This window comes from Carassius carassius, chromosome 15, assembly GCF_963082965.1.
Source record: "Carassius carassius chromosome 15, fCarCar2.1, whole genome shotgun sequence".
Classification (NCBI taxonomy): Eukaryota; Metazoa; Chordata; class Actinopteri; order Cypriniformes; family Cyprinidae; genus Carassius; species Carassius carassius.
In genome coordinates this window covers 34144713-34170593 of record NC_081769.1, presented here as the reverse complement: position 1 = coordinate 34170593, position 25881 = coordinate 34144713, and the positions used below count along the sequence as shown (strand labels likewise).

At 40.9% G+C, this 25881-nt stretch overlaps 2 protein-coding genes and 1 long non-coding RNA gene across 5 annotated transcripts; 2 read left to right on the top strand and 1 right to left on the bottom strand.

Annotated features, from left to right (window-relative positions):
- The first annotated feature begins 380 nt into the window (after positions 1 to 380).
- Positions 381 to 13309, top strand: cndp1 (carnosine dipeptidase 1). Its single transcript, XM_059568613.1, has 12 exons — positions 381 to 517; positions 603 to 710; positions 5064 to 5207; positions 5319 to 5481; positions 5702 to 5790; positions 5861 to 6058; positions 9436 to 9520; positions 10356 to 10516; positions 10836 to 11000; positions 11076 to 11217; positions 12881 to 13028; positions 13107 to 13309. The coding sequence occupies exons 1-12, from the start codon at positions 515 to 517 to the stop codon at positions 13177 to 13179; spliced, it is 1479 nt and encodes a 492-aa protein (XP_059424596.1). The 5' UTR covers positions 381 to 514; the 3' UTR covers positions 13180 to 13309.
- LOC132158964 (uncharacterized) lies at positions 10546 to 13054 on the bottom strand. The gene is made up of 3 exons (XR_009437729.1): positions 12901 to 13054; positions 10779 to 10983; positions 10546 to 10604 (listed from the first exon to the last, which is right to left on the bottom strand). It is a non-coding gene; the product is annotated as an uncharacterized LOC132158964 (long non-coding RNA).
- Positions 13310 to 14485: 1176 nt separating the features above from the next.
- On the top strand, positions 14486 to 25588 carry wdtc1 (WD and tetratricopeptide repeats 1). Of its 3 annotated transcripts, none has more exons than XM_059568612.1 (16): positions 14486 to 14714; positions 15707 to 15832; positions 16080 to 16163; positions 20201 to 20247; positions 20312 to 20423; positions 20496 to 20683; positions 21005 to 21187; positions 22100 to 22194; positions 22315 to 22430; positions 22513 to 22588; positions 22808 to 22892; positions 22974 to 23138; positions 23250 to 23485; positions 23566 to 23734; positions 24020 to 24212; positions 24956 to 25588. In XM_059568612.1, the coding sequence occupies exons 2-16, from the start codon at positions 15767 to 15769 to the stop codon at positions 25151 to 25153; spliced, it is 2013 nt and encodes a 670-aa protein (XP_059424595.1). In that variant the 5' UTR covers positions 14486 to 14714; positions 15707 to 15766; the 3' UTR covers positions 25154 to 25588. The 3 variants fall into 3 exon arrangements, with proteins under 3 accessions (XP_059424595.1, XP_059424593.1, XP_059424594.1); XM_059568610.1 differs by having other exon boundaries at positions 15704 to 15832; XM_059568611.1 differs by lacking the exon at positions 14486 to 14714 and having other exon boundaries at positions 15267 to 15832.
- The last annotated feature ends 293 nt before the right edge of the window (positions 25589 to 25881 follow it).

The window sequence follows — 25881 nt, the reverse complement described above, 5'->3', positions numbered from 1 at the left end:
ATCTCACAATTACTTTCTTCCTGAACTTTGAGAGAAAAAGTCACAATTACCTTTTTTATATACCATTGAAGAAACAAGCTTCCATATTCTGCTACATAAGCTTCCAACTTTAAATCTCTTTTCAAACTGCATCATATTCAAATCACACAAGGCCTAACTTCAAAGAATCTTCTAGTTAAACTCGACTTTGTCAAGCCAGCATTCAGAGATGTCAAGTTGCCTAGTAAATGTTGATGTTTGTCCTTTCATCAGTGATTTGTCCATAAGTCTTTGTGCTTTGGAATGCTGTTGATCTGCTCCCATATTGAACTCAGTGTGAGGTTTGCTCAGCCTTGCTTTAGGGATTGTGTTTGCCAGCGAGAGAATTCATTTTGGCAGATATAAGCTGTTTTTTTCCATGCGAAGGAGACTTCAGTGACCTTATCTCCACAGGAGGTACCTAAGATGAAAAGTATTTAACACGCCTCACCAGCGATGGGACGGCATTGAGCTGTTTGGAAGCTCCTCGTAGCAAATGGTAGGTCAATTAATTTCTCTTAAAAACCCTAACTCTATAGAATAAGAATATGTCTTCATCTCATGTCTCTGTTTGCTCTCCACAGATGAAAAGCATTACTTTAGTCTGTCTTCTTCTGTGCACGGGAGTTTCTTCCTTCAGATTTGAGGAGTTGACACAATATGTGAACAGCCATGAAGAGGAATTTATCGAGGTATTTCTTTTTTGGGATATTATGAAAATGTCTGTCTGCACTAATGTAGTTAAGGAAAGCATTACATCGCTGTGATAACCGCCGATCTTTTGTCCAAACTCAGTGACATCATCACGACTCGTTATTGATGCATCTTATCTCTGCAGAAACGCAAGACAATCTGTTGCAGATTATAGAAAATGCAGTTGTTTATTTGAGCTCAGATAAGATGCCTCTCTTTTTCTTTGATGGTTTAGTGTCATCAGCACAGGCTTTTGAAAGAGTCTTACACAAAACATGCAGATGAAAATATATTTTATTGTGGTCATGAATTAATAATATGTCCCTCTTTTTTTATGAATCCATTCCCTCATTTTTGTTAAATCATGACCATGATTTATTATTCCTTCCCTCGTTTTAGTAAATTGTTCCCTCTATTTAGTAATTAGTTCATTTGTTTTAGTAAATTGTTTCTTAATTTTAGTGAACTGTTCCCTCATTTTAGCAATTTTTTCCCTAATTTTCGAAAAATCATTCCATAATTTTAGTAAATTGTTCCATAATTTGAGTAAATTGTTTCCTATTTTTAGTAAATCCTTTCCTAATTTTAGTAAATCGTTCCATAATTTGAGTAAATTGTTCCCTCGATTTTGTAATTAGTTCATTTATTTTATTAAATTGTTTCTTTTAGTAAATCGTTTCCCAATTTTAGTAAATCGTTTTCTAATTTTAGTAAATCGTTCCTAATTTTAGTAAATCGTTGCTAATTTTAGTAAATCGTTCCTAATTTTATTAAATTGTTCCTAATTTTATTAAATCGTTCCTAATTTTAGTAAATCGTTCCTAATTTGATTAAATCGTTCCTTTATTGATTAAATCGTTCCTAATTTTATTAAATCGTTTCCTAATTTTAGTAAATTGTTTCGTAATTTTAGTAAATTGTTTCGTAATTTTAGTAAATTGTTTCCTAATTTTAGTAAATTATTTCTTAGATTTAGTAAATTGTTTCCTTGTTTTAGTAAATCATTTCCTAATTTTATTAAATCATTCCTAATTTTAGTAAATCGTTTCGTAATTTTAGTAAATTGTTTCATAATTTTAGTAAATTGTTTCGTAATTTTAGTAAATCGTTTCGTAATTTTGGTAAATTGTTTCGTAATTTTGGTAAATTGTTTCGTAATTTTGGTAAATTGTTTCGTAATTTTAGTAAATGGTTTCGTAATTTTGGTAAATGGTTTCGTAATTTTGGTAAATGGTTTTGTAATTTTGGTAAATTGTTTTCGTAATTTTGGTAAATTGTTTCGTAATTTTGGTAAATTGTTTCGTAATTTTAGTAAATTGTTTTGTAATTTTTGTAAATTGTTTCATAATTTTTGTAAATTGTTTTTGTAATTTTAGTAAATTTTTTCATAATTTTTGTCAATCATTCCATAATTTCAGCAAATTGTTCCCTTGTTTCATTAAATTGTTTCCTTGTTTTAGTAAATTGTTACGTAATTTTTGTAAATTGTTTTGTAATTTTGGTAAATTGTTTCGTAATTTCAGTAAATTGTTTCGTAATTTTGGTAAATTGTTTCGTAATTTTTGTAAATTGTTTCGTAATTTTTGTAAATTGTTTCATAATTTTTGTAAATTGTTTTGTAATGTTTGTAAATTGTTTTGTAATTTTGGTAAATTGTTTCGTAATTTTAGTAAATTGTTTCGTAATTTTTGTACTTTTTTTAAATTTTGGTAAATTGTTTCGTAATTGGAAGGAATACTTCGACGGTGGAAGGAATACTTCGAGGATCTCCTCAATCCCGCTGTCACGTCTTCCACTTAGGAAGCAGAGGCTGAGGGCTCAGATGTGGACTCGTCCATCACCCAAGCTGAAGTCACCGAGGTAGTCAAGAAACTCCTCGGTGGCAAGGCACCTGGGGGGAATGAGATCCGCCCTGAGTACCTCAAGTCTCTGGATGTTGTGGGGCTGCCTTGGCTGACACGCCTCTGCAGCATCGCGTGGCAGTCGGGGACGGTGCCTCTGGGATGGCAGACCGGGGTGGTGGTCCCTTTTTTTAAGAAGGGGGAACCGGTGTGTTCCAACTACAGGGGGATCACACTTCTCAGCCTCCCTGGGAAAGTCTATGCCAGGGTACTGGAGAGGAGAATCCGGCCGATAGTAGAACCTCGGATTCAGGAGGAACGGTGTGGTTTTCGTCCAGGCCGTGGAACACTGGACCAGCTCTATACCCTCTACAGGGTGCTGGAGGGTTCATGGGAGTTTGCCCAACCAGTCCACATGTGCTTTGTGGATTTGGAGAAGGCATTCGACTGTGTCCCTCGCGGCGGCCTGTGGAGGGTGCTCCGGGAGTATGGGGTCCGGGGCCCTTTGCTAAGGGCTATCCGGTCCCTGTACGACCGGAGCAGGAGCTTGGTTCGTATTGCCAGCCGTAAGTCAGACTTGTTCCCGGTGCGTGTTGGACTCCAGCAGGGCTGCCCTTTGTCGCCGGTTCTGTTCATGATTTTTATGGACAGAATTTCTAGGCGCAGCCAGGGGCCGGAGGGGGTCAGGTTTGGTGACAACACGATTTCGTCTCTGCTCTTTGCGGATGATAATGTCGTGTTGGCCTCATCAAGCCAGGACCTTCATCATGCACTGGGACGGTTTGCAGCCGAGTGTGAAGCGGCTGGGATAAGAATCAGCACCTCCAAATCCGAGGCCATGGTCCTCAGTCGGAAAAGGGTGGCTTGCCCACTTCAGGTTGGTGGAGAGTTCCTGCCTCAAGTGGAGGAGTTTAAGTATCTTGGGGTCTTGTTCACGAGTGAGGGAAGGATGGAACGGGAGATTGACAGACGGATCGGTGCAGCTTCTGCAGTAATGCGGTCGATGTACCGGTCTGTCGTGGTGAAGAAAGAGCTGAGCCGCAAGGCGAAGCTCTCGATTTACTGGTCAATCTACGTTCCTACTCTCACCTATGGTCATGAGCTTTGGGTCATGACCGAAAGGACAAGATCCCGGATACAGGCGGCCGAAATGTGCTTTCTCCGCAGGGTGGCTGGGCGATCCCTTAGAGATAGGGTGAGAAGCTCAGTCACCCGGGAGGAGCTCAGAGTAGAGCTGCTGCTCCTCCACATCGAGAGGGGTCAGCTGAGGTGGCTCGGGCATCTGTTCCGGATGCCTCCTGGACGCCTTCCCGGGAAGGTGTTCCGGGTGCGTCCCACTGGGAGGAGACCCCGGGGGAGACCTAGGACACGCTGGAGAGACTATGTCTCCCGGCTGGCCTGGGAACGCCTCGGTGTCCCCCCAGAAGAGCTGGAGGAAGTGTCTAGGGAGAGGGAAGTCTGGGGTTCTCTGCTTAGACTGCTGCCCCCGCGATCCGGCCCCGGATAAGCGGTAGAAGATGGATGGATGGATGTTTCGTAATTTTTGTAAATTGTTTCGTAATTTTGGTAAATTGTTTCATAATTTTGGTAAATTGTTTCGTAATTTGGTAAATTGTTTCGTAATTTTAGTAAATTGTTTCGTAATTTTGGTAAATTGTTCTGTAGTTTTAGTCAATCATTCCGTAATTTCAGCAAATTGTTCCCTTGTTTCAGTAAATTGTTTCCTTGTTTTAGTAAATTGTTACGTAATTTTTGTAAATTGTTTCGTAATTTTGGTAAATTGTTTCGTAATTTTTGTAAATTGTTTTGTAATTTTGGTAAATTGTTTTATAGTTTTAGTCAACCATTCCGTAATTTCAGCAAATTGTTCCATTGTTTCAGTAAATTGTTTCCTTGTTTTAGTAAATTGTTTCGTAATTTTTGTAATTCATTCCATAATTTTAATAAATTGTTTCCTTGTTTTAGTAAATCGTTTCCTAATTTTAGTAAATCATTCTGTAATTTTAGCAAATTTTCCCCTTGTTTTAGTAAATTATTTCGTAATTTTAGTAAATCATTCAATAATTTTAGTAAATTGTCCCCTCGATTTTGTAATTAGTTTATTTTAATAAATGTTTTTTTATTTTAGTAGATGGTTCCCTTGTTTTAGTAAATCGTTCTGTAATTTTAGTAAACTGTTCCCTTGTTCCGTAATTTTTGAAAATTGTTCCCTTGTTTTAGTAAATCATTCCATATTTCTAACAAATCATTCCCTTATTTTAGGAAATAATTTTCTAATTTTAATAAATCATTCCTTTGTTTTAAGTAAATTGTTTCCTTATTTTAGTTAATTGCTCCCCTTGTTTTAGTAAACTGTTTCCTAATTTAAAAGTAAAAAACAAGCAAACAAACTACAATGTGCCCATGATTGACTAAAACGAGGAAACCGATTATTGCGTTAATATTCATTCAGTCCGGTTCTGTAGTTCTCAGTTCTGCTGAACCTTGGTCTGTATATTCTGTCTGTTTCAGACTCTGAGACAGTGGATCGCTGTGGAGAGCGACTCCAGTGATGTTACGAAGCGATCCGACTTACACAAAATGATGGACATGACGGCAGAGAAACTCAGACTCATTGGAGGAAGTGTGGAGATGGTGGACATCGGGACGCAGGAAGTCAGATAATGAGCTTTTCTTACTAGCTGTAATTAAATTTGATTAGAACAGCTTCACTATTAAACTACTGACATCGAACAATATTAACCGCGGTGTCCGTCTCTTGTACAGCTGGCCAATGGAAGCAGCATCGCTCTGCCCAAAGTAGTCACAGCTCGGTTCGGTGAAGACCCCAGCAAACGTACCGTCTGTGTTTACGGTCATGTGGACGTCCAGCCGGCCAAGAAAGAGGACGGATGGGCAACAGACCCTTACGAGCTCACAGATATCGACGGTATCCCTGAACCGGTCTCATTTCAGTATCTTGAGATACAAAAATTTATATTTTATTTTAACTTTCTTTTTATATGTTCCTTTGAGCATTGAGAGCATTGAGTTAGCAGCGCAAAAGATTGTGGGTTCAGTTCCCAGGGAATACACATACTGATAAAAAAAAATGTATAGCATGAATACACTGTAAGTCACTTTGGATAACATGATTATTTTATTTGTAGGAAATCTCTATGGAAGAGGAGCATCAGACAATAAAGCACCAGTGTTGGCCTGGATCCATACGGTGGAGGTCTACAGAGCCCTGAACATCGTAAGACACGATGAAATGCAATGGGTTTCATACTGGGTTTCTGTTCAGGGTTTGACTGTGTTTGTTACAGGATCTGCCGGTGAACGTTAAATTCATCATTGAGGGAATGGAGGAGACCGGCTCTAATGGCCTGGACGACATGATTGTGGCTCAGAAAGACTCGTTCTTCTCAGATGTGGATTATATCATCATATCTGACTGTGTGTGGCTCAGTAAACGTCCGGCGCTGACGTATGGGACCAGAGGGAACTGCTACTTCTTCGCTGAGGTCCAGAGATCAAAACATTCACATGCGCTTAGTTTTATCACAGCAAATGTTATGTTTTATACATCTGCATGAGCCTTGGTTACAAGGTTACAACAGTTAACTAAAACTAAAGAAATTTAAAATATAAAACCATTCAAAATAAACTATAAAATTATTTCATTTATATTAAAATACTGCAACACTGGTTCGATTTCCAGTAAAATTTAATTGGATAAAAACATCTGCTAAATGCATAAATATAAATGTGATAACTCTGTCACGTGTGGTGATACAAGAAACACGGAGAGATCCAAGTGCGGGTATGATATTTATTAAAGGGTAATCCGAAAGGGTAAACAGTCCAGGCAGGGTCAAAACCAGAATATCCAAATCCAAAACATAAACAAAACATGAACACAAGGCAAGGGCAAGACTAGATGACGGACATGAATTAACATCACATTAAACAAGGACTCCGTGACTAAGACTCAGACAGACCAGGTATAAATACACAAAAGGATAATGGGGAAACAGGAGACAGGTGGGGAACAATCAATTAACTAAACAAGGAGGAAGGTGACCAAATAAGGAGACAGGAAGTGATAATATGATAAACACCGTGGGAACTGAGGACACCTAGTGGAAACCCAGGGAACACAACCCAGACACTGTGACAGTACCCCCCTTCTACGGAGCGGCTCCCAGACGCTCCAAGACAGACACAAAACAGAGACCAGGAGGGAGGCGGACAGGTGGAGGCTCAGGGGGAGGGACGGAGGGCCAGAAAGAAAAACATGGGGAACAGGCACCAGAATGTAAACACAACACAGAAAGACCAGGAGGGAGGAGGACCGGAGGAGGTTCAGGGGGAGGGACGGAGGGCCAGACTAACAGAAAGGAACAGGGACAGACATTAACACAAAAACAAAAGGAAAAAACAACATGAAGCCCCCCGGGGCGGAGCAGAAGACCACCACACCCTTGTGGTCAAGGCCAGAGTCCTCCAGGGCGGAGCGGAAGACCACCACAACCGTGTAGTCAGGGCAAGCGCCCCCCAGGGCGGAGCAGAAGACCACCATGTCCGTGTGGTCAGAGCGGAAGCCCCCCAGGGCGGAGCAGAGGACCACCACGTCTGCGTGGTCAGAGCGGAAGCCCCCCAGGGCGGAGCAGAGGACCACCACGTCCTCGTGGTCGACGCCAGAGTCCCCCAGGGCGGAGCGAAAGACCACCACAACCGTGTAGTCAGGGCAAGCGCCCCCCAGAGCGGAGCAGAAGACCACCATGTCCGTGTGGTCAGAGCGGAAGCCCCCCAGGGCGGAGCAGATGACCACCACGCCCCTGTGGTTGATGCCGGAGTCCAACAGGGTGGAGCAGAAGGCCACCCAGTGACTTGACCTGACTCTGAAAGGTCCACAATGACTAGCCTTGTCTCTGGAAAGTCCATGGTACCTAGCCCTGGCTCTGGAGGATCAGCGGTGACTAGCCCTGACTCTGGAGGATCAGCGGTGACTAGCCCTGACTCTGGAGGATCAGCGGTGACTAGCCCTGACTCTGGAGGATCAGCGGTGACTAGCCCTGACTCTGGAGGATCAGCGGTGACTGGCACCTGACTCGACTCTGGAGGATCAGCGGTGACTGGCACCTGACTCGACTCTGGAGGATCAGCGGTGACTGGCACCTGACTCGACTCTGGAGGATCAGCGGTGACTGGCACCTGACTCGACTCTGGAGGGTCCGCTGGCACCTGACTCGACTCTGGAGGGTCCGCTGGCACCTGACTCGACTCTGGAGGGTCCGCTGGCACCTGACTCGACTCTGGAGGATCAGCGGTGACTGGCACCTGACTCGACTCTGGAGGATCAGCGGTGACTGGCACCTGACTCGACTCTGGAGGGTCCGCTGGCACCTGACTCGACTCTGGAGGGTCCGCTGGCACCTGACTCGACTCTGGAGGGTCCGCTGGCACCTGACTCGACTCTGGAGGGTCCGCTGGCACCTGACTCGACTCTGGAAGGTCAACAGGAACTAGCCCTGACTCTAGACCGGTCTCGGGCACCGCATCGGGAACGGGCACCGCCTCGGCATCGGGCACCGCATCGGGAACGGGCACCGCCTCGGCATCGGGCACCGCCTCGGCCTCCGGAACAGCATCGGGCACCGCCTCGGCCTCCGGAACAGCATCGGGCACCGCCTCGGCCTCCGGAACAGCATCGGGCACCGCCTCAGCCTCCAGAACAGCATCGGGCACCGCCTCGGGAACGTCCTCTGGGCTTTGAGGAATGGTTGACGCCTGTCTCCTCCTCCTCCGCCCTCTATGATGGCGGGTCGGTGACACCTTGTCTGGAGACTCAGGCGTTGAGTCGGCCATCTTGTGCTGTGGCGCTGGGCTGGCAGCCATCTTGTGCTGTGGCTCTGGGCTGGCAGCCATCTTGTGCTGTGGCTCTGGGCTGGCAGCCATCTTGTGCTGTGGCTCTGGGCTGGCGGCCATCTTGTGCTGAGGCGCTGGCTCAGCAGCCATGACGTTAACCGTCTTGGGAATCTCTAGGATCTTGGACAGCGTAGCGAAATAATCCAAGAATGAGTCTGCGGCCTTCTTGGGCGTTGGCGCTGAGCTGGCGGCCATTTTGCACCGTGGCGCTGGACTCGCGGCAATCATGGGCAGTGGTGCCACCGTGGCGGACGTGCGCTTCCTCTCCCCTCTCCGTCCGCCATGGTGAGACGGTGGCTCTGATCCATCCCACAAGAGCCCCGGGTCGAAGGGAGGCCATGGTTGAGAGCGGTGCTGAATCTCCTCTCAACCACTCCCTCCTCGGCGACCTCCCCTGGTCCCCCGGAAAACCACCAGGCGAGTTCCCTCAAATCCGTTCCTCTCCCGCTCTGTGGCTGGGGAGGAGACATAAGCAGACATACCGCTGGATCTCAAGGTGACGGAGTCCTTCTGTCACGTGTGGTGATACAAGAAACACGGAGAGATCCAAGTGCGGGTATGATATTTATTAAAGGGTAATCCGAAAGGGTAAACAGTCCAGTCAGGGTCAAAACCAGAATATGATAAACACCGTGGGAACTGAGGACACCTAGTGGAAACCCAGGGAACACAACCCAGACACTGTGACAAACTCTCAAGAGTTTAGCTAAACTAGAGTTTAGGGAAACTTACTAAATAAAAATTGGTTCAGTTCAGCTGCTTTTAATCATGAAATATACAAGTCAAATTGAGAGGTTAACAATTATTTTTGACAACTCAAAACTCAGTGTGGGTTAAACTGACTTGCAACATAATGTATGAGTCAAAAGAGTCATTACGAGTGTAAGCAGTAACTTCACTTCATGATCTGAGAAGTGTTTTTGAGTTTAAATGAACAGCAACACACTGTGTTTCTCTCGTGATGACGCAGGTCGAGGGACCCAAGAAGGATTTACACTCTGGTGTTTATGGAGGAACGATAATGGAGCCAATGACGGACCTGATCGGCATCTTAGGTGCTTATTAACCATTTAAACCAAAAATGTAATAGAGGTTTAAGTTTTTGAAAATGATTAATGAGCAACTTTTTATATAATACATATTTTATAAAACATGTTGAATGCTTTATATCAAAGCCATAAATCTAAACTAGTTGTGTTCCAAATTTGAAGTTGATATTTTAAAAAAACGAGCTTTTTGTAAGACTTTGTTTGGGTGCAGCACCAAACATCTCCTGTTAGATTCCAGCAAAGCTCCGCTGGTGAACACAGTGGTATACAGTACAATCTCTCTCTCTCTCTCTCAAACATTACATCACACACACACACACACACTTATAGCTGCATAAGGTATCCAACTGGCTCTATAATACAGCAAAAGCAGGAAACAGGATAAATGTGTGTATCTGCTTTATAGGCCAAACCTGAAAAACAAAATAGCACCATCTAGTAAATAAAAAAAATATATATGTATATATATTGAAGTCTTGCCAACAGAATGAATGCTTAATAACAAAGACTAAATCATTTTATAGTTAAACAGCCCTGGGATTAAAACTGCAGTTTTTATGGGTTTCAATTAAGACATTTTTGTCCTTATAAGGTCATGAGAGGAACTATATTCTGTATCTAGTGTAAAATAGATTTAATAAAGGAAATGAAGGTGAAATATAAAAATTCCAATAAAAGTACACACATGTGCCAAAATATATGCAGTTGGCATTAACACAGGCAAAGTGAGCAAAAAAACGAAAACTGAAAAAGATAATGTCGATAAGGTCGCACAGGGGTTAAACCCTTCGACCCTTTACTGTTCCAGGTGTCATATAAAAACCTTAGTTTCGTTCCTCAGACAAACTCATCAGCCCCAGCGGGAAGATCCTGATCCCCGGCGTCAGAGAAGCGGTCGCACATCTGTCTGACGAGGAGTGGAAGATGTACCAAGACATCGAGTTTGACCTGGAGAGCTACAAGCGTGACATCGGCCTGAGCCAGCTCATGTACAGCAACAAGGCAAGAACAGCTCGAGTCAGACGCTGTAGAATAACAGCGCATTACACCTGACATCATCCAATCATCTTCACTGACACTTCTGTTAACTCTAAAACACAATGCAATGAAGTGTGAAGTTTAAAATACTGGTAAAACACCTATCAAAAATAAAGATGGAAAAATTGCTTCAAATTATACAGTATATCGTGCACTGTTTTTACAGTGAGAAGCTGTTGTGAAACAGAATATTTTTGTATTTTTTAAGGCATAGTTCCTCACTTACTCAATACTGAAGTTTTGTGCAAGGAAACCCACGGAAAAACCTGTTTTGCTCCATCAGGTGGATCTTCTCGCCCATCGCTGGCGTCACCCGACCGTGACCATCCACGGCATCGAGGGCGCTTTCTCCTCACCGGGCACCAAGACGGTCATCCCAGCCAAAGTCATCGCCAAGTTCTCCATCCGCCAGGTTCCTAACATGGATCCAGCTGTGGTGGAAAAACAGGTGAAGCAGATCAAGCTCATTTTAATGTGTAGAAATGATTGTTTTACGTTATAACCGGTGCTTTTCAACCCTTAGGTGACTGATTATTTACACTCGGTGTTTGCGAAACGCAAGAGTCCCAACAAACTCAACATCACGATGGTCATCGGAGCCAAGCCTTGGCTGGCCGATCCCAAACATGCGCTGTTTGAAGCCGGAAAAGCAGCGGTCAAGAGAGGTCCACACACTTCACCTCTGCTCTGAATCCCTGTCTCACATGTTCTTAGTGACAGAACAGCTTTGGAAATGATCTCTAACTTTTGTCTAGCAATTTAGAACTTGTTTAATAATTTTTCTTTTTAAAAATTTGTATAGTCCTTATTGTTTTAATTCACATATCAGAAATCGAAAAGGGAATTTGGATACAAAGCAAGATTTATTAAAGTGTATTATTTTAAAATCATTGAAATGTTATATTTTATTAATATTTTGAATGAGTAGTTTTTTTGTCATTTAACTGCATGTTTTTGTCATTTTTAAAAATAATAATTTATGTAGTTTTTTTCATTAATTTTTATTTTTATGTTTTAGTTATTTTAGCACTAAATGTTTACCTAAACAAAAATGAGAAATGTTTTCCAGGCGAATGTCTGAAATAAATTATATTCTTATGTATATCTAAATTAATTTTATAATGAGAAATTGGCAACTAGCTGCAATAATAAACTATAAAATAAAATTAATAACATTTTATTTCAGTTAATGTTTATTTTAGTTCAAGTAATGAAAATGTTTTTAATGGTTTTAAATTTTAATTAACTATTATAAAAATCTTAAAAAAAAAAAAAAAATTTGCACTTAAAGATTTTCATATAAACTGAATAAGTACAAAAGTGCAGAAAAATGACATTTCAAGTCAAAAAGTACAACAGAAACAAAAAATGACATTTCAAGTAAAAAAGTACAAAAGTGGACAAACAGAAAAATGACATTTCAAGTAAAAAAGGACAGAAGTGCACAAACAAAAAAGTACAAAATTTCACAAAAATACAATTAAAGGGACAATAGTAACTTTTTAGGTATTTTATTTTCTAAAATCAATATTTTTATTCATAAATATGCCCTCAATGGTGTACAAATACCTATGCCAATGTTTAAACTAATCCTCGTAAATAAAGAATTTATTATCTTTATATACATGGGAAGGGTAGGTCGACGGAGGCTTCCATGTAGTTCCGGCATCTTGCAAAACTATAATAGCAGAGAGGGACAAAAAGTACTAAGCCAACGCGTTTCCACAACGCGTTTTCGGTCAGAGCCAGAAACGCAGGTGCAGAGCAGTGAGAGGAGCTTGAAACTGCACCGGCAAGTTTAAAAGGCTGGATTGCGTTCTTATTATGGACCATACATATGCTGCGCCACAGGAGAAGAAAACATCGTCGCCAAAACGAAGTGCTATTAGAAGACATCCTGTCAAAGCTTTTTGGTACATATCGCCTACCGTAGATGCAACGCGCATTTGAAAAAGCGAGGCGCTGGAGAGCAAAATTAGTTTGAATGCAAAATACAATTTCACCACTAGATGGGAGTAATTCCTACTTACAGTCCCTTTAAAAGAAATGTTACTCGAAATAAACATGAACTAAAATAAAATAAATTATAACTTATATATTTTATAATGACTTATTTTAGATATTTGCCAAAATGTTCCTCAATCGCAAGGTTATAAACTCTAAAGTATAAAATGTTGTTTCTCGATCGATCTTCTGCTTTGAGCTTGCTTGGACTGTGAGTGGATTCTAGCTTTTTGTTTTCTACTTAGTAAAACACGTCTGTAATCAGGATTCATAAGAGCAGTAGTGCATCCGAGTAAGACGTTGAGCTTCAGCTGTGTCTCGCAGTGTTTGGTGTGGAGCCGGACCTGATCCGTGAGGGAGGCACGATTCCCATCGCCAGGAGCTTCCAGGACGTCACAGGCAAGAGCATCATCATGCTGCCCATCGGAGGCTTCGACGACGGCCTGCATTCACAGAACGAGAAGATCAGCAGGTCTCTGGAGCTTCTGGACTCTGTCGGAGAGCTGCTCTTCATGCACATTCATTCACCGTTTCATATCTTATTTTTCAGATTCAACTACATGGAGGGAACCAAGCTGTTCATCGCCTATCTGCATGAAGTGTCTCAGATCAAGGAGCACTGATGTGAAGATCTCCTGCTGTTCTCTGGAACAAACAAACATCTCCATTACTACTAACAAATATATTTCTCTGTGCTGATGCATATTTTGACAGATTAATGATGCTGGAACAAATTAAATGAGTGTTTTGCAATGCATGTGCAGTGGTTTTATTTGCATTAACTTGAGAGGCTGTGTTTGTTCACTTGGTTATGTCTAGTGACTTGTATTATGTAATTGTGCGTTCTGCTAAAACAGGAAATGCACTGAGAACGTTTTAAGGTTGCCAGATATTCCTTTATAGTCATAAAGTTTCAAACCATGCTTGAATAGTATTCTCATAAAAAAGAAACATCATCTTTATAGTAATCAGTGTGAATTAATTCATTTGAAGTGCACGCTTTGTTACATTTTTTCATAATCTAATACAACATTTTTTTTTCCGTGTTGCAAGCTGAATATAACACCGGATGATTACATTCATGTAATTAAATAATGTATATACAATTAATGATATAATAATATACACTACCAGTTCAAAAGTTTTTGAACAGTATAATGTTTTTTCAAAAATAAGTCTCTTTTGCTCACCAAGCCTGCATTTATTTGATCCAAAGCAGTAAAATATTGTGAAATATCTTTCCTATTTAAAATTACTGCTTTCTATTTGAATATAATCACATATTTATTATTACTATTATTGTTGAAAATTTTGAAATAGAAATCTTTTGTAACATTGTGAACATCTTTATCATCACTTGCTAAATAACATTATTGATTTCTAACCCCACCACACACACACACACACACACACACACTAAATAAATAAATAAATAAATAATAATACATTTTACCGACTCCAAGCTTTTAGTGTATAATGTTATAAAACTTTTTATTTCAGATAAATGCTGATCTTTGGATCTTTCTATTCATTAAAGAATCCTGAACATTTGTACTCAACTGTTAAATATTGACAATAATAATAATAATCAGAAAAGTTCCTTGAGCAGTAAATCATCATATTAGAATTATTTCTGAAGACCATGTGACACTGAAGACTGGAGGAATGATGCTGAAAATATTGCATTGATCACAAAAATAAATATATAAATATATTGAAATATAAAAATTAATATAAAGCAGTTATTTCAAATAGTAAAAATATTTCACAATATGTCTGCTTTCCTGTATTTTGGAACAAATAAATGCAAGCTTGGCGAGCAGAAGAGAAGTCTTTAAAAACATACACAATGTCAGTGCTCAAAAACGTTTGATTGGTAGTGTACATAAAACGAATAAGTTTAGTATAACACAAACTCGAAAGTGTCCGGATGTTGTATTTCCGCGGATCTGGCAACCCGTTTAGAGTCGAGGAAGCTGCTCGTTAATGTGGCTTCAAAATCTCCCCGATGCTTCATCAAATCTAGTCCTTTATTAGCTCTAGACATTGCTCAGAGGATAGTTAAAGCGTTGAAATCGATAACTGAAAGCATAGTCGGGTTTCAGCGTAAATATCGCTGTATCGAGCTGCGCAGAGAAAAGGCCATACAGACTCCGAGGTAAGACGATATTGCTCACACTTTACTGATATCTGTTTATTTTGAAACAAATCTAGCTTTAAACAGTCTGTAATAAGCATTAAGCTGCTGACTGTTGCCAGAAGTGTCTGTTTTTGTGTGAATGTGGAGTTTTGAGGCGTAGCTAGTCGGCTAATGCTAATTGTTTATGTTTTGGTGATCGGGTCAAACTAGCTGACGCTCAAATTAATCATATTTTAATTCAGATAAATACATTTGATGTGCTGTAAACTCACTTAATAATGTTGATTATAAAGATAAAAGGCCTGTTTAGTGAACTACAGCGTACTTTGTAACTGTCTAGTGCTTTATTAATATATAATATTTCACCGTGTTTTTTAGGAGTAGAATTTCATATAAATCATCAGTGTGAATGATATATGAATAAACCTTCAGAATATAAAGAGGAATAAAAGTGTTGAGTTTGATGTGTAAGAGAAGATTTTTTATATATGTGTATATATACAGTTTGGAAAATATGGCTACACATGAAAATAGATAAAGTGCAATAAAATATACTTTAAATATGTATTTTGGATGTTTTATTTCCAATAGTGTGAAAGAAGACATGGTTTATGGAAGCAAAATATTATAAATCAGAAAAACAATTGTCAGGAACAATAAATAAACTGTAGATTTTGGCGCATGTAAGCGTTACTTAAATGGAAAAAAAACATACTGCCTTTAAAAATAAAAAAACCTAGAATTAAATAATTGTATTTTACACTAAAATGCATGTTTTATTTCACTAGTCTGAAAAAGAGAAGTCAAGTGCATTAAAAACAACGTGTTTGCCTCTGGCTTCTGAAAATACATCGGACACAAAAAGTGTGTTTTAAAAAATCAAACCTGTAGTCCGCATACATATGCATTGACAATCCTTCAGCAAAGCAACAGGAAGACCGTTTAAAGTAATCAAGTGCTAACTACCTTCCAGTTTTTCTCCATCTGTTGTTCTGCTTGTTTTCCAGAAGCTCGGCCTCTCCAAGAGGCTTGTGTTGATGCACAGATGATCGCAGATCTTCGGCGTCCTGATGACGTGCTGTGAGACCATGTCCCTGCAGAGCGTCACGACTGATCTCCAGCGCCGCCAGATCCGGGTGAGCAGCGGCTGTCACAAGCATCGGGATTTACACTAGAGCTCAGAGAGTTAGGACACTGAATGTCTTGTACGATGTTTCATGAGTCCACGCATATAAACATAGTCTTTACAGATTTGAAAGAAAAATTACTTTTAGCTGTATTAGCAACAATGAGGGAGTATTTTAAACCAGAAAAGCAGTACAAGTGTGTGTGTGTGTGTGTGTGTTTCGCTCTCATATATCGTGTGTGTGTGTGTGTGTGCAGGAGAGCCGGGCTCTGGACTTCCAGAGACACTATCATGTGACCGACCCGTTTATAAAGCGTCTGGGGCTGGAGGCGGAGCTACAGGTGACTGATGAGTGATTGTGTGTTAACTCATAGTTTTCATGTCTTCACACTCATATAGGAACATAAGTCTTTTCCTCCATCTTTTGCCCACCAGTTAGTTTTACCAGGTTCATACAAAAATACTACTTAAGTGAGATTAGCAGACCAAGATCAGTGTACACCTTACAGATGATGCACACTATATACAACCCGAATTCCGGAAAAGTTGGGACGTTTTTTAAATTTTAATAAAATGAAAACTAAAGGAATTTCAAATCACATGAGCCAATATTTTATTCACAATAGAACATAGATAACATAGCAAATGTTTAAACTGAGAAATTTTACACTTATATCCACTTAATTAGCTCATTTAAAATTTAATACCTGCTACAGGTCTCAAAAAAGTTGGGACGGGGGCAACAAATGGCTAAAAAAGCAAGCAGTTTTGAAAAGATTCAGCTGGGAGAACATCTAGTGATTAATTAAGTTAATTGATATCAGGTCTGTAACATGATTAGCTATAAAAGCTTTGTCTTAGAGAAGCAGAGTCTCTCAGAAGTAAAGGTGGGCAGAGGCTCTCCAATCTGTGAAAGACTGCGTAAAAAAATTGTGGAAAACTTTAAAAACAATGTTCCTCAACGTCTCATCATCTACAGTGCATAACATCATCAAAAGATTCAGAGAAACTGGAGAAATCTCTGTGCGTAAGGGACAAGGCCGGAGACCTTTATTGGATGCCCGTGGTCTTCGGGCTCTCAGACGACACTGCATCACTCATCGGCATGATTGTGTCAATGACATTACTAAATGGGCCCAGGAATACTTTCAGAAACCACTGTCGGTAAACACAATCCGCCGTGCCATCAGCAGATGCCAACTAAAGCTCTATCATGCAAAAAGGAAGCCATATGTGAACATGGTCCAGAAGCGCCGTCGTGTCCTGGGGGCCAAGGCTCATTTAAAATGGACTATTTCAAAGTGGAATAGTGTTTTATGGTCAGACGAGTCCAAATTTGACATTCTTGTTGGAAATCACGGACGCCGTGTCCTCCGGGCTAAAGAGGAGGGAGACCTTCCAGCATGTTATCAGCGTTCAGTTCAAAAGCCAGCATCTCTGATGGTATGGGGGTGCATAAGTGCATACGGTATGGGCAGCTTGCATGTTTTGGAAGGCTCTGTGAATGCTGAAAGGTATATAAAGGTTTTAGAGCAACATATGCTTCCCTCCAAACAACGTCTATTTCAGGGACAGCCTTGTTTATTTCAGCAGGACAATGCAAAACCACATACTGCAGCTATAACAACAGCATGGCTTCGTCGTAGAAGAGTCCGGGTGCTAACCTGGCCTGCCTGCAGTCCAGATCTTTCACCTATAGAGAACATTTGGCGCATCATTAAACGAAAAATACGTCAAAGACGACCATGAACTCTTCAGCAGCTGGAAATCTATATAAGGCAAGAATGGGACCAAATTCCAACAGCAAAACTCCAGCAACTCATAGCCTCAATGCCCAGACGTCTTCAAACTGTTTTGAAAAGAAAAGGAGATGCTACACCATGGTAAACATGCCCCGTCCCAACTATTTTGAGACCTGTAGCAGAAATCAAAATTGAAATGAGCTCATTTTGTGCATAAAATTGTAAACTTTCTCAGTTTAAACATTTGCTATGTTATCTATGTTCTATTGTGAATAAAATATTGGCTCATGTGATTTTAAAGTCTTTTAGTTTTCATTTTATTAAAATTTAAAAACGTCCCAACTTTTCCGGAATTCGGGTTGTACAAGCAAACAGATGAGCTCAGGATAAAAACTCGCTAAATTGCATGGTTTCGTCTAGAAAGATATTATAAAGAAAACTCTCTCTCTCTCTCTATATATATATATATATATATATATTAGGGGTGTAACGATACGCGTATTCGTATTGAACCGTTCGGTACGAGGCTTTCGGTCCGGTACGCGGTACGCATTATGGACCGAACGGTTCGTTGGACTAATTAATTATATTTGGGAAATAAAAAAAGTGTGTGAAATATAATGTTATGCATTCAACAAGGTAGCCCAATAACCCAAACGATGTAACAGGCAACGCCCCTGACACCCCCGAAGAAAACAAAACACCAACTTATATGTTTATGTTAGGCTACTCAGTCAGGCGCTCGCTCACTCAGTACGCGCTGAAGGCTCGTTGCAAAATGGCCAATGCGTTTAACAGACCAGAAATAGAAGATCCTCCAATAACCAACAGGTCTGGTGTTTGGGTGCACTTTGGATTCCCTGTAAGTGAGCGAGCGCCTTTATGGGCCTTTCACACAGGACGCGGTATGCGCGGCGCTGCGCTGCGCTATAAAACCCATTCATCTCAATGGCTTGCTCCGCGCAAGGACGTTTTGTTGCTGCGTCGACCAAAAGCGCAAGCGACGCACTCAATATAAAGAGTTATAGAGTTCCATATTGTAATGACCCGTAAGTCAGCACTGGCAGCCAGGTGCATCATGGGTATTTGTTTAACGTTCAATTATGGGTTATTTAAGCAAGATGGTTGAGTTCTTGTATTAGTAATGTTATACATGTTCATGTCTGAGTTAATTTGAGTTGATTCGGGTTCATTTACTGCCATGTTATGAAAAAGGGTGACTGTCACCGTCATGGAGAGAGATGTGTAGGGGAGTGACTTGTGATATGGGCTTACCTGTGTAAGTTTGATTATTGAGTTCCGAATTAAGAGTAACAGACACTACTGCCTCCTGTTGGCTGGTTTGTTAATAACTCTCCACACACAGAGACACTCACGGTCGTGCGGTGTATGGGACGCGAATGCTCGCTCTGCCCGCTCTTTCGCGCAATATAGATGCAAGCACCCTGCTAGCCGTTAGATTAAAATAAACAGTCTAGCTTAGCTCTAGTTAGCTCACGGTAATAGAACAACTGCACGTTGTTACAATATAAAAAGTTACATCTTTGTATTTGTTCATAACTACTATAATTATATAACATTTTCATTTTTTTTTATAAGGAGCTGTTTTTGTTTTATACAGTATGCTGCTAAGAAAACACCATAGAAGATGGGTAAAGAATAGCTCCATCATTGTTCAATGTAAAAAAAAAAAACATACTTTGTTAGTTTTAATAAATAAAACATTTTTTAAAAATCAAGGAAATTTATCTGCCAATTTTTTCTTTTTGCTGTATCTAAAACGTACCGAACCGTGACACCAGTGTATCGTATCGAACCGAACCGTGAATTTTGTGAACCGTTACACACCTTATATATATATATTTTAGGGCTTGGTTTTGATACAAATTTCACAATTTGATTCTATTCTCATTCACAAGCTTGCGATTCAATTCAATATTAATTATTTTGGATACATATTAGTTACAGTATATGCCAGATTTTCTCAAGGAAAAAACATCTCAACTAATGTTGTAAAATAAACACGAGTCAGTTGGTACTACATTACTACAATATTGAAGGTTAAGATGAATTGATTTGTATACAAACGCTTAAATTAACTCTAATAAAGTTACAATTGCATCATAATATTTCTACTCCAGTTTTTTTTTATATATATAAACATTTAAATGGTGACTGTCATAAAAACATTTTAAATAGTAAAAATTGATTTGTTCAAACAAACTAAACATTGAAGAACAATAAAAAAATATACATGTGTATATATATATATATATATATATATATATATATATATATAACTTTTTCTTTTTTTCTAGTAACGAAAATATATATTTTTTATGATTCAGTTAATTTAGTTCTAGTTTCAGTTGACTATAATAACTGTGTTTTGCTCCAGAAACGATGAAAATGTTTATCAGTATAGTAGTATCAGACATTTTTTTTTTATTACTTATTTATTTTCCCTGAGGTCCAAATTATTTGTGCACATAAAATACAACCGGTTTTTCGCTGCTGTGTCTTTAAGACTTGAATGTAAACCCCATGTGAAGAAACGATTCTTTGCTTTGTCATGTCTGTATTTTTCGAATGGAGAAGAGTAATATTGCTCATACATTGCAGTCTCTCTGTTTCAGGGTCACTCTGGCTGTGTGAACTGTCTGGAGTGGAATGAGAGAGGAGAGTAAGTTCACAGCTCTTCTCGTCTCCGTGTCTCTTCATAAACTCACTGTGTGTGTTGTTTCCAGTCTCCTGGCCTCAGGTTCGGATGACCAGCACGCCATCATCTGGGATCCGTTCCGGCACTCCAAGCTCATCACGATGCACACGGGACACGCAGCCAACATCTTCTCTGTGAAGGTGAAGTTCACGTCTGCATCTAGATAACATGCCAGGGTGTGTGTCCTCATCTGTGAACGTGTGTGTCTGCAGTTCCTGCCTCACTCCGAGGACCGGATCTTGATCACAGGAGCCGCTGACACCAAGGTGCACGTGCACGACCTGACGGCGAAGGAGACCACTCACATGTTCTCCGACCACACCAACCGCGTCAAGCGCATCGCGACGGCACCCATGTGGCCCAACACCTTCTGGAGCGCCGCGGAGGACGGGCTCATTCGGTACGGACGGCTCAGTCTGATCAGAAGTCAGGGTTTGTGGAGAAACTGCAGGGGGTTGTGAGCTGATGGAGAAATAAAAGCTAACATTTAATTATATCTTAAGTGACCCTGGAGCACAAAACCAGTCATTGAGATTCATGCATCATCTGAAAGCTGAATAAATCATCTCTCCATTGCTGTCTGGTTTGTTCGGAGAAGACAATATTGGTCTGAGATACAACTGTTTGAAAATCTGGAATCTGAGGGAGGGTTTAATCATAAGGTGCCGTGGCCCAGAGCTCTCATGCAGTTTTCATGTCTGGTCTGTGTTGTTCCCATCAGGCAGTATGATCTGAGAGAGAGCAGTAAACGCTCCGAGGTGTTAATCGATCTGACGGAGTACTGTGGGCAGCTCGTGGAAGCCAAATGTCTGGCCATCAACCCTCGTGACAACAACTACCTGGCAGTGGGGGCCAACGGGCCCTTCGTCCGGCTCTACGACATCAGGATGATCCACAATCACAGGTCATCTCCGTCTTATTACAGCAATACTTCACTAGGAAACACAGAATGACAATACAAACTAATTCAATGCTGAGTATTATTGTTAAAATGAACAGACGGATTTGATTTGCTAATGATTTTCCCCTCCAAAGCAGCTTTCAAATCTCATTTGTGTGTTGAATAAAAAAAATACATACATTTTTGGGTTGAATATTGAAAGTAAGATTTTATTATTGGATGCAGAAATTCAGAAAACAAAACCTTTACAAAGACTATAATGATGTGTTTTATCTCTTCTCACTCCACGACAAATCTTTTCAATTTAAGGGTATTCAGAACAAAACGGGAATGAAAAGTATCATTCAAAAAGTAACATTAATTTTATAGCATTTTAAAACCACTGACATTATTTTAAAATCACTGACATAGTATTATAATTTATTATTGTTATTTTAAGATTTTTAGTCAAAGTTTTAGTAATTTTACTGTGTATTTTACTCTGTGACCCTGGAGCACAAAACCAGTCATAAGCGTCAATTTGTTTAAATTTTGATTCATGCATCATCTGTACGCTGAATAAACAATCTCTCCAGTGATGTCTGGTTTGTTCAGAGGACAATATTAGAAAATCTGGAATCTGAGGGAGCAAAAAAATCTAAATATTGAGAAAATCATCTTTAAAGTTGTTCAAATGAAGTTCCTAGCAATGCATATTACTAATCAAACATTAAGTTTTGATTTATTTACGGTAGGAGATTTACTAAATATCTTCATTGAACATGATCTCCTAATGATTTTTGGCATAAACGAGAAATGTATAATTGTGACTCAATACAATGTATTGTTGTCTATTGCTACAAATACACATTTATACATTTTAAAATTCAGTTCGTTATTTTAGTAAAGTTTACGCTCTTCTCAACCTTCTTCTAGGAAGTCTATGAATCAGAGTAGCTCAGCCGGAGTTCATACGTTTTGTGACAAGCAGAAATCGATCCCGGACGGCGCTGGACAGTACTACGTCGCAGGTTTGTCGACGGTATCGCTGTGTTTCTCATGGATGGTCACCTGGTGTGGGGGCGTGGCCTAAATGTGCTCTGTGTCTATTGGGATAAACAGGTCTTACAGATGTTTGTCTCTGTTTGTAGGTCACTTACCCGTGAAGCTTCCTGACTATAACAACAGATTACGAGTTCTGGTGGCCACCTACGTCACCTTCAGTCCTGACGGCACCGAGCTGCTGGTGAACATGGGAGGAGAGCAGGTAAACTAGTGGAGCTCGCTGCTGATAGTCACTGCACAACATGATGGATGCGCACTTACACAATACTGCTTCCTGTTTGCAGGTTTATTTATTTGATCTGACGTTCAAACAAAGGCCGTACACATTTCTGCTGCCCAAAAAATGCCACACGTCATCAGGTAAGATGTGAACGCTATTGATAAAAAGTCATAATTGCGAGATAAACTCTTTTTGATTGACAGATCATGAAGTGTATCACTTCACTTTAACTCAGCAACTCTAAAATGTTTCTCTACTAAAGTTTAAACGACAGACGCTACTAAATCATCCAATCTCACTCACAGATAATGAGTCGACCAACTAATCGTGTGCTCATAACTCACTTTTGTTCATGGCAGATGTACAGAATGGGAAGACCACCAATGGTGTGACCAATGGGATGCATCTTCCTGCCAGCCGCCTCAAACTAGATAAAGTCTCCAGGTAAGACTGATGTATGTGTGATTCTGTCGCGGTCACGTTTGTATGTTGTTATGAGCATCACAGACTCGTGTGCGTCTCCAGTGATCTTCCTCCTCATCTGGAGCGGATCAAGCTGCAGGCTAACGAAGCGTTCGCGCGCCAGCAGTGGACTCAAGCCATCCAGCTCTACAGTCTGGGCATCCATGAAGCCGGACACAACGCCATGCTGTACGGAAACCGCGCCGCCGCGTACATGAAGAGAAAGTGGTACGATACACGCTTCTGATGCACGACGTTGGAAACAGCATGATGCATCACTTGCACAGTTTAGTGTCTAGTCTTGGTCAGTGTTTTAATGTGTGTGTGTGTGTGTGTCAGGGACGGAGATCTGTACGACGCACTGCGTGACTGTCTGAAGGCCTTGTCTCTGAACCCGGCTCATCTGAAGGCACACTTCCGCTTAGTGCGCTGCCTGTTTGAGCTCAAGTACATCGCCGAGGCTCTGGAGTGTCTGGATGACTTCAAGAGCAAGTTTCCGGAGCAGGCGCACAGCAGCGCATGTGACGCGCTCGACAGAGACATCAAGGCGGCCCTCTTCTCAAAAACAGACTCCTGTAGGTTCAGTCTTGGAGCTTGGGTTTGTGTGTGCATGCATTTGAATAATCAGGACTCTGCATGTTTTTCATGCATCCAGCTGATGACAAGAAGGGGAACAGCTCCGTCCGCTTCCATAACTTCAGCCGGAAGGAGTCCATCCCTGAGGATGAGATCGTGCTGAGAGAGCGCAGCTTTGACTACAAGCATCGCTACTGTGGACACTGCAACACCACCACGGATATTAAAGAAGCCAACTTCTTCGGAAGGTCAGTTTACTGACATATTTCCTACTAATGCATCACGTCTGCCTGATGTGTTTGTTAAATGTTGTTTTCATTTTGGTGCATCCCTATTTCTACTTCAATTCAAGTTCATTTGTATAGTGCTTTTTCCGATTCAAATCGTTGCAAAGCAACTTTACAGAAAAACAGACAATATTTGATTAAAAGCGCATGCCGGGAATTCCCCCTTTACTATAAATGTGAATAATGACTTGCATCCACAGATAATGAATGTTGTAGCTCTTGACTCGTTCGGCTGTCTCTCTGCAGTAAAGGCCAGTACATCGTGAGCGGCTCAGACGACGGCTCGTTCTTCATCTGGAACAAAGAGACGACGAACCTGGTGCGGATCTTACAGGGGGACGAGTCTATAGTGAACTGTCTTCAGCCGCATCCCAGCTACTGCTTCCTGGCCACCAGCGGCATCGACCCCGTGGTGCGGCTCTGGAGCCCAAGACCCGAGGTACAGACTTCAATTATTCAATGCTTTATCAGTTATTTTAACTGATTCGTTGTTGCAGCCCTACACTGATCAGGGAGTTGATTTAGTGACTTCTTAAAAGGCAGTAAAGAACTATTTAAATGTGTTCAACCAAGATCAGGATGAGTTTGTGTCTTCATCAGGTTTGTAGAAATGTAGCATTGCATCAGTGTCTCATCAATGGATGCTCTGCAGTGAATGGGTGCCGTCAGAATAAGAGCAGATAAAAACATCACAATAATCCACAGTCCATCAGTGAACATCTGGAGAAGACAAAACCTGAAACAAATCCAGCATTAAGATGATTTTAACTCAAACACATAGAGTCTATAATCCATAATAACACTTCCTCCAGTGAAAAAGTGTTCTGCTCTGAATCAGGAGAGAAATCTGCACAGATCCAGCAGCGTTTAAACAAATCTGTGAGAGACAACAGCAGATGCTCTTTTTCACTGGAGGAAGTGTTAATATGGATTATTTGAGTTAAAATCATCTTAATGCTGGATTGTTTCATCTTTTGTCTTCTCCAGATGTTCACTGATGGACTGGAGTGCTGTGGATTATTGTGATGGTTTTATCAGACTCTCATTCTGACGGCACCCATTCACTGCAGAGCATCCATTTCTCAAAACATTATGAAGACACAAACTCATCCTAAAGCAAGATAAAGACTGTTGATTGCCCCAGATGTGACTTGTTTTCTCTCGTGTGTAACCGATCTCCAGTCGGAGAACGAGAACTGTCGGGTGGTGGAGGACATGGAGGGTGCAGCCCAAGCCAACCAGAAGCGCATGAATGCGGATCCGCTGGAGGTGATGCTGCTGAACATGGGTTATCGTATCTCGGGTCTGAGCAGCCGAGGCACCGAGGGCTCTGATGAGGAGGAGAGCTCAGAGAGCCAGGTTCAGTGTCGCTCCAGCTAGAACCGCTCCACATCTCACCTTCCTCAAAGCAAAGCACCTTGGATCCTTACTTTGCGATTTCAGTTCTTCGACACGAAGCTGAGTGAATGAATGCTGCCGCTCCGCACTATGCAGATAGAAGTGAGAAACCCAACTTCCCTCTTTCAGTTTCCCTTCGCAAAGTCCAAGCACTTACAGATCAGTATCCACAACACATTCAGTGTGCCGTCAGGTTAAAGCTTGTTTCCAAAGTTGCACAGCGCTTGGGTCTTTCTAATGCGGGGCTTGCTTGTGGATGCGATTTTGTCTCGTTTTGTTTCTTTCCCGAATGATCTAGATGATCTCTGAGCGCCAGAGGACAGAAAATGAGTGTTATTGTTCATAGAAATATGTTTGTAGGTCTGCAGCACTTTCATTTGGAATTTATTCTGGAGAATAAACAGTGTTTCTGTTCGACCCAGACTTGCATTGTGAATGTTTATCCAGTCAGGTTTGCTGGGACTGAAAATGTTTGTTGTTGTTGTTGATGATGATGATGTTCTGAAGGGGGTTTGTTGTGGGGTTTTTTTTTTTTACCTTCATCATCGGGAGCAGGACATTAATCTTCATCGATGTACCTGAGAAGAATAAAGACACAGAGAGAGACTTTTCACAGTGTACTATGAGAAGATGAGATTTAACAGCAGGAAAAAGAGACTAGAATTGGGTCTATTTTGTGATATTTGTGTCTGTTTCACTGCAGTCATCTT